The sequence below is a fragment of the Nothoprocta perdicaria genome, unplaced genomic scaffold (genome assembly GCF_003342845.1).
Source record: "Nothoprocta perdicaria isolate Ctin4 unplaced genomic scaffold, notPer1 scaffold_50, whole genome shotgun sequence".
Lineage (NCBI taxonomy): Eukaryota > Metazoa > Chordata > Aves > Tinamiformes > Tinamidae > Nothoprocta > Nothoprocta perdicaria.
In genome coordinates, this window is record NW_020455755.1 from 434,743 (window position 1) to 442,258 (window position 7,516).

The 7,516-nt window shown below is 59.4% G+C and overlaps 1 protein-coding gene across 1 annotated transcript; it reads left to right on the plus strand.

Moving 5' to 3' along the window:
- The first annotated feature begins 214 nt into the window (after window positions 1-214).
- On the plus strand, window positions 215-5,998 carry CCDC92B (coiled-coil domain containing 92B). Its single transcript, XM_026047879.1, has 5 exons — window positions 215-243; window positions 4,273-4,426; window positions 5,028-5,075; window positions 5,359-5,763; window positions 5,889-5,998. Exons 2-5 carry the CDS (start codon window positions 4,297-4,299, stop codon window positions 5,996-5,998), a joined length of 693 nt encoding a protein of 230 aa, XP_025903664.1. The 5' UTR covers window positions 215-243; window positions 4,273-4,296.
- The last annotated feature ends 1,518 nt before the right edge of the window (window positions 5,999-7,516 follow it).

The following is a 7,516-nucleotide window of genomic DNA, read 5'->3' on the forward strand; positions in this document are numbered from 1 at the left end:
GGCGGGACCGCGGCGGGGACGCGGCGGGGACGCGGCGAGCCCGGGACGGTGGCGGCGGCGGGTGGAGCAGAGCGTGGGCAGCTCCGCAGACGGGTCCCTGGGGCGGCAGCGAGCGCGGGCCCGGAGGGACCTGCCTGGGGGAAGCGGCTGCTCCTCAGGGGCTCTTCCCGCAGGAGCTGCCTGGAGTCCGGAGCCTGGAGCCCGGAGCCCTTCTCTCGCCCTCTCCAACCGCCGCTTTATTCGGTGCGTTGCCGCTGACACCTCATTTCTTCTTTTGCTGTGGAGAAAGCAATCTGAAGTACAGCAGTGCGCGCTGCCTATTCCCACTGGTAGTTACGGAGTTAAGTATCTGTAGAAGGACCTGCCGGGGATGAGAAAGCTCCGCCACAAAATATCCAAAGTGCAGGATCGCCCACTTTGGATTATGATTGTTGCAGAGTGTTGATTGTGGGCCAAATCCTGGCGGTGAGCTGAATCCATAGTTAATTCCACTGAAGCCAGCAGGAGAAAACATGGCCTTGTTTTCAGCAGTTGCAACCAAATGAAAAGCTTTAGCTCTGACTATTAGTCAGCCTGCTGCTTTTAGAGAATTGCCAAAAAAAAAAACACAATAATTATAATCATCATTTGTATTGATTTGGTCTTTAAATAGATACTGGGAGATAATGAATAGTTAATAGGACTTTAAGTGTAATTCTGCCTCTGCTGAAATCAAGGAATGTTTCCTAATGACTCTCCCAAGGCCAGGATTTCACCTCTGTTTTCTATTCCTGGCATTGCCACTATCCCTGTGACCTTCTGCAAGTTTCTTGGCTTTCTTCTGCCTTATTTTCCTCCCCTTTCAAAGGATACCTGTTTTGTGACACTGTAGCCAAGTTGCTTGTATTCTCTCAGATCCAAAAAGCAGCACTATCAGTTTCCATTAGATCAGTGCTTATGACTGCATGTTTTAACATGGTGGAGCAGGGAGGCATTGCTGCCATCCACAGCAAGATGAATTTGTTACCTGTTTCTGTAGACTTTGTGCCCTGACTCCCAGTTCGTTTGCTACTTATAGCACAAAGTGACTGTGTGACTGACAGCTGGATGTTGGTGTTGCAATGCTTGTGCTGAGTTTATATACATTTCCAAGGCAGATGCATTTTTGTATGCATCATCAGGAGCTGAGGTTTTCTTGCAGTGAAATTTGGAGATTCAGATTAGTACAAATAAAAACCCAAGTACAGATTTACCTTGGAAGGAAATCCTCAAACAAGCTATGTGCTTTGCTCCAAAGCTGTTTTAGTTTCAAGTTGGAAAATGAGCAAGATAAAAATATCTTTATTTTAGGGATGCAGGGCAGGAGCACAAGCAGCCCAGCTGTTCCCCTGATCACCCAGTTGGGGCCCGCAGGGAGCTCAGCCCTCGGCCACTGTCCCCAAGGCACCGCTCTGACCAGGCTGCCGGTGTCCCTGCATTTCCACATTCCCTGACTTGCTCTCACATTCCGACTCCCAGGAACTGTGCACTCAGCAACCCAGAAACCTCCTCTGGCTTATTTGGCACTTCACCAGTTAAGCTTTCACAGGCTCCCTAGGTAAATTGAGAGCTGAGGACTGAAGTATTAAAAGCACATTTTAAGAGCGAAATACCTGGCCCTTTCCAGGGGCATTGTGTAGCCCTCAGTCCCTTTAATGACCTGCGACAATGAAGTGCCAAAGTGCCACCCTTTTAAAAGCCAGGAGGGCTGGTACCCTCCCAGTACCAGCCTGTTGCCCACTCGGGGCTTTCTGGAAACCTGAAACCAGGGGGGTTTCAGCAAGGGGCACAGAGCCACACGCAGCCTGTGCCGGCAAGGACAGTCCTTGAGTCCTGCTCGGGTGCAGGATCTCGGCGGAGCCGCCGCCTCCCTGTGGAGAGGAGCCGGCTGCAACGTGGCGCTGCCCTCGAGGAGCCGGCCGGACCCTGGCGCTGCCCTTGGGGACAGGGTTGCTGCTCAGCTGGCGGCGCTACCTGCTCCGCAGCTGCACGTGCGCAGCCAAGGGCACGGAGCATCCTTCAGGCTAGCGGCGAGCATCACTTACCCTTGAATTATTCCCAGTGAGGTTATTTCCTGGAATTGCTTCTGTTTTGAGGTGCTATATATGAGGTGATAGAGTACATAGTCATTACAAAAGTTCCCTCATCAGCTGCTTTGGCAACTTAGAGCTAGTCTTAAAAAACAAATAAGCAAAACAAAACAAACAAACAAAAAGTGATGGCTAGAGCAGCCTGGGGGGACACGGAGCAGGTTTACTTCCCCTCCTGTTATTGCCTGAAGCAGTGCAGCAGTTCTTTGGGGTGCTGCACTTGCGAGGTGGGGTGAGAGGAGCTAGTGCTCTGCTCCTTGGCACCCCTATCAGTGGGAAGGGCAGCAGGTCCCCACTTGCCTCCCTATATGGCAGCACCAGCCAAGCTGGGAGCTCCAAGGCCTTGGCAGTGTTACCAGGAAGATGTAGTGGCCCCATAAGGTGTTATTAAGCAGCTAGCAACAGCAGATAATCCCTATTAGCTCGCAATACCTCCCAAGTGAGTTTGCAGTGGGAAGGAACTGTGCATCGGGCTAAATGCTCAACATGCTCTTGCAATTTCCACTTAACTTCAAAAGCAATGTGAGAAAAATTAAAATCGAGTCTGGTTCTGAAAAGCATTAGAACAGTGGTTGGAAACTGCCCTAGCAAGGCAGCAATTCATTCATGAGCCTCATGGAACATCAGAAGCACTTGGAGGGCTCAGACGCTACTGGAGCTTCAGACCAAATTGTAGCTTCATTAATAGCTGTTGGCTCTTGTATCATTACTCGTGACAGAGAGGTCCAATAGCTATGGAGAGCAGCAGCACATTTGTCCCCAACGCAGGGACAGCCAGGAGCAGGGTCACAGCTGGTGACCACGTAGACAGTCCTTGTCCCCAGGCCACCGCACGGAGCCCTCTGCAAGGGGCGCGTGGCCGTGGAGGAGGTCGCCGCATTTTGGCTCTTCCACTTTTTTAAGCACACAGGTAATACATTCATGCTTTATATATCCCAAGTCAGAGACCAAAAAAAAAAAAAAAAACAGATATTCTAATTCCAGAAATAATATTTTTGACTGTCTTTACAGTTTGATGTTTATCAACACAACTACTTATTTGTAAACAAAAAGGATGCACTGGCAGAAGAGGGTAGATTTCCATTTAAAAGCTGGGGAAAGGTTTGATGGAAGCTCTCAGCCATTCCTGCTGAAGACATTTCAACTAGGCAGAACAAAGTGCTTGAAAATAGCACTGGGGCCCTCCAGGGCTTTGCCCAACCTACTTTTGGAGGTTTCCAGTGCTCAGGTTCCACGACTCTCTTAAAAAAGCCACTCCAGAGCAACTCGGCGCCTGTCTCCCGCGCTGGGGCAGGGGACCTGCCCTCCGCTATTCCTTGTGCTCTCCCTTTGGCCTGGCAGCTGCCGGGACAATGGCCTTCACTTGTGCACTGGCACCACCCTTAAGGAACTGCCATCACTGCTGACTGCAGCACAGCAAGGGACAGCACTGCTGTTTTGGGAGTTACTAGAGCAGAGATGCTTTAACCCTTTCTGTTAAGTAAGGGGCATCAGGAGAGCAAAAACAACTTACAGGACTTAAAAACTGTCCTCCTGCTACTCCAAAACCTGGGAACAATTAGGAAGCTAAGACAAGAGAGAGATTCCCCCCCCACACACACGCCAGATCCATTTTAAAGCACTAAATATTGCGGGACTGCAGGTCCCTAAGGATCCAGCAGCCTGTGCTGGTACCATGGGCTCTGCGCTCACGGTACCCATAGGCTTTGCTTCACTCTTCCCAGTGTTTGAGAGGCTCGGACAGGAGCAGAGGCTGGAGTCGCTTGCTCTGGGATCAAACTAAATGCTCCTTGATTTGATTTGGGCTGTGAGAAGCAGCTCCAGATGCACAAGGGTGTGCAGTAAACACAGGCTAAATAAAACACATTGAGACATGGTGAAGGAAGCGACGGGAACAGCGCCCTGCAGCACAGGCTCTCCCTGCTGTCCAGGACCCCTGAGACCGTGTCCGTGATTTGCTGGAGATGAACATTTCCCTCCACTCCAGGTTCAGTGCAGGGGAGGGTCTCCCCATACAGAAAGGCATTGCCCTGGGTTATGGGCACCCTTGGGGGTTATTTTCCCCCCGTCCTGCCCAGCCATCCTTGCGCTCGGCCACGAGCCTCTTTCCCCAAGGCTCATGCGCCGCGCACATCTCACCGCGAGCCCTCCACGCTCCCCGCAGGCCTGGACGGGGAATCTGGTAGCGATGGAGACGGCGTCCCTGGAGCAGCAGATCCAGAGCGTGCAGCGGCACATCGCCTTCCTGAAGAAGGAGCAGACAGAGCTGCTCCATGACCTGCACCTGGAGATCCTGCGCCTGCAGAAGCACTGCTCAGGTGGGTGCCAGCCGCGGGCACAGCTGCCTGGCCCGGGCTCCTGCGCCATGGGCTGCTGCTGCTCCGGGTGCTGCCGGGCTGCGTGTCTTGCAGTGGCCAGGAGCCGAGCAGAGGCCCCACGTGCTCACTGGGATGAGCCCCCCATGACGGGGCAGAGCAGGAACCACCGGAACAGCCGCGCGCTCCCCTGGCTCCCCAGAGCCCAGCAGTGCCTGCAGGAGCAGTCGTGCAGGATGAGCGCTGTCCTGCAAGCAGATTAGGAGAAAAATGTAGGGCAAAGATTAACCACGTTTGCACGGGAAACGCTGCAAAACAAAGAGCTGCTGCCACCGTGCACCATGCAGCAGGGAAGCTGCTGCTGGATTCACAGGAGCTCAGGGGCAGGCTCGTGGGTCGGGCTCGGCTCCCATAGGGCCCGGTGCCCGTTCGAGCAGCCACTGCCACCGCCGCGGGGCATCGCGCTCCTCAGCCTCGAGCACTGGAGCCATTTCAAGCACCCATAGGGTTCAGCAGGGGAGAAGCAGAGAGACCCCTTGTTTCCTCTGGCCACCCCCGCACTGCTGCCCTCCTGGCAGCGCTGAGCAGCCCTCCTCTCTTGCAGAGCTCACCCACGACCTGGAGATGAAGGAGCTGGAGGCCCAGCAGCAAGGTAAGGGGCAGCCGGATTGGGCATCTACAGGGACCCCTCTCCTGGGTGCTGCCTGGCTGTGACACCTGCATGCACGTGTGTGCACACATGCACACACACATGTGCACACACATGCGCACATATGCACATGCGGAGCCTGCCGCAGCCCTGACCCCGGGCAGCGTGCGCTGGGCTGGCACCGAGCCGCCCACGTTGGGCAACGTGCAGAGCTGCGGACTCTGTCCGGGGCGGCGCGGCCGCGTCCGAGCCCCGCGGCACCGACGCTGCGCTTGGCCGCCCGCAGAGGCGCTGGAGCGGGAGCTGGAGCAGCGGTGCCGTGCCATGGAGGCCCGTCTGCAGGAGCGCGAGCGGGACAATGCGGAGCTGCGGCGCGAGCTGCGGCACAAGGAGGCGCTGGTGGCAGCGCTGCGCGGCAGCCTGCGCGGCAAGGAGCGCGCCTTCCTGGAGGAGCTGAAGCGCCGCGGGCACCGCGCCGCGCGCCTCGATGCCCGCCTGCAGCGCCAGAGCCACGTGGCCGCCTGCCTCTCGCTGCAGCTGCACGCGGCCGCGCGGCGCCTGCCGCCCGAGGAGCCCCCCGTGCCGCCCACCGCCGCGCACCGGCCGCGCGGCCCCGCGCGCCGCCCCGGTGCCCCGCACGAGCCCGACGCCATGCCTGACCCCGCGCTCTTCCTGTTCGCGGCGCGGCCCCGCGCGGCCGCCCCCGTGCCGCCCGAGGAGCCGCAGGCCGGCAGCCCCCGCCGGCCCCGCCAGCGGCGCTGAGCCCGGCCCCGCGCCCGCGCCGTCCTCGCTGCCGCTCGCAGCGGCGCCCCGGAGCCCGGCCGGGCTCCCGCGGCCGTCTCCGCTCGCGCCCCCCACGCTGCTTCAGCCCTCCCGCCTCGCGCTCCGGCCGCCCGCCCCCGGGCCGCCTGCCGCGCTCCCTGTGAAACTCCTGATAAACCTGGACGTTTGGGATTGGGAGGGCCTGTGTGCCGCCTCCTGTGTAAATAACTGCGGGCGCCGGGCAGGGGCAGGGGCTTTGTGCGGGTCTCTCCCTCCTTCCACGCTGTGGGGCCTGGCCTGGCCACGTGGAGCTGCTGCCCAGAGCCACTTGGAGCTGCTCAGGGCTGCGTGGAGCGTCACAGAGTCACATGGAGCCACGTGGACCCGCTCGGAGCTGCGTGGAGCGGCACGGAGCTGCACACAGCCACGCAGAGCCACTCGGAGCTGCACGGAGCGGCTCGGAGCCCGCTGGCCACAGGGCGGCTGCAGGGCGGCTCTGGGGTCGCCTGCTGTTCTCCTGCACGCCCCGGTACCCATGTATACATCTGGATGTATAGACACACGTTGTTCTCAAGGGAAAGCGCTGTACGACCGAGACAGGCATTACGTTGCAATAAACTATTTTAACCTTTGTACTTGGACGAGGTGGTGGAGGCGTCGCGCGCTCAGCCGTGGGGCTGGGCTGCCTGCTCCCGTGCCGCCCCTGCAGCCGGGCGCTTGCGCGTGTCCCTGCCGCGGCGCCCGTCCCGGCCTCTTCCCGGCCCCAGTCCCCTTCCTGGCTGCGCTCCGGCCCATCTGGGGCACGGCCTTGGTCTGACCAGGACACGGGACCCTAGGGAGCCACGCTGCTCCCAGGAAGGGCATCCCGCGAACTCGCACCCTGCAGCCACTACCGCTACAAGACCGCTGCACGAGATGCGCGGCGCTGGGCACCGCGTGGGCAGCGCGCAGCCCGGCGAGACCACGGGCGCTGTGCACACCCGCAGCACCACGAACACCCGCAGCGCCACAGATATTGTGCACACCCGCAACGCCCTGCACACCCGCAGCACCACGGGTATTGTGCACACCCGCAACGCCCTGCACACCCGCAGCGCCACGGGTATTGTGCACACCCGCAATGCCCTGCACACCCGCAGCGCCACAGATATTGTGCACACCCGCAACGCCCTGCACACCTGCAGCACCACGGGTATTGTGCACACCCGCAACGCCCTGCACACCCGCAGCGCCACAGATATTGTGCACACCCGCAANCGCAACGCCCTGCACACCTGCAGCACCACGGGTATTGTGCACACCCGCAACGCCCTGCACACCCGCAGCGCCACAGATATTGTGCACACCCGCAATGCCCTGCACACCCGCAGCGCCACGGGTATTGTGCACACCCACAACGAACACCGCCACGAACACCCGCAGCACCCTGCACACCTGCAGCACCATGAACACCCACAGCACCACGGGCATCACGCACACCCAGAGCACCACAAACAGCCGCAGTGCCATGGTCGCTGTGCACACCCGCAGCACCAGGCTCTCCTGCAAACCCCGCACACTCAAGACGCCCCCACAGGCGCCGCTGCCCCCCGCCCCGTCGCGGCCCCTCCGCGCTCCCCGCGCCCCTGCACACAGGGCTCGGCGCCCCCGCCGCTGCCCCGCGCCCTTTGCCCCAGTGCCCC

Excerpts from the sequence above, each read along its gene's own strand:
- CCDC92B (XM_026047879.1), top strand. The coding sequence starts at position 4,297 with ATGGAGACGGCGTCCCTGGAGCAGCAGATCCAGAGCGTGCAGCGGCAC. Across the intron at positions 4,427-5,027 it reads CCTGCAGAAGCACTGCTCAG|AGCTCACCCACGACCTGGAG; the intron begins GTGGGTGCCAGC and ends CCTCTCTTGCAG. Across the intron at positions 5,764-5,888 it reads CCTGTTCGCGGCGCGGCCCC|CCCGGCCGGGCTCCCGCGGC; the intron begins GCGCGGCCGCCC and ends GGCGCCCCGGAG.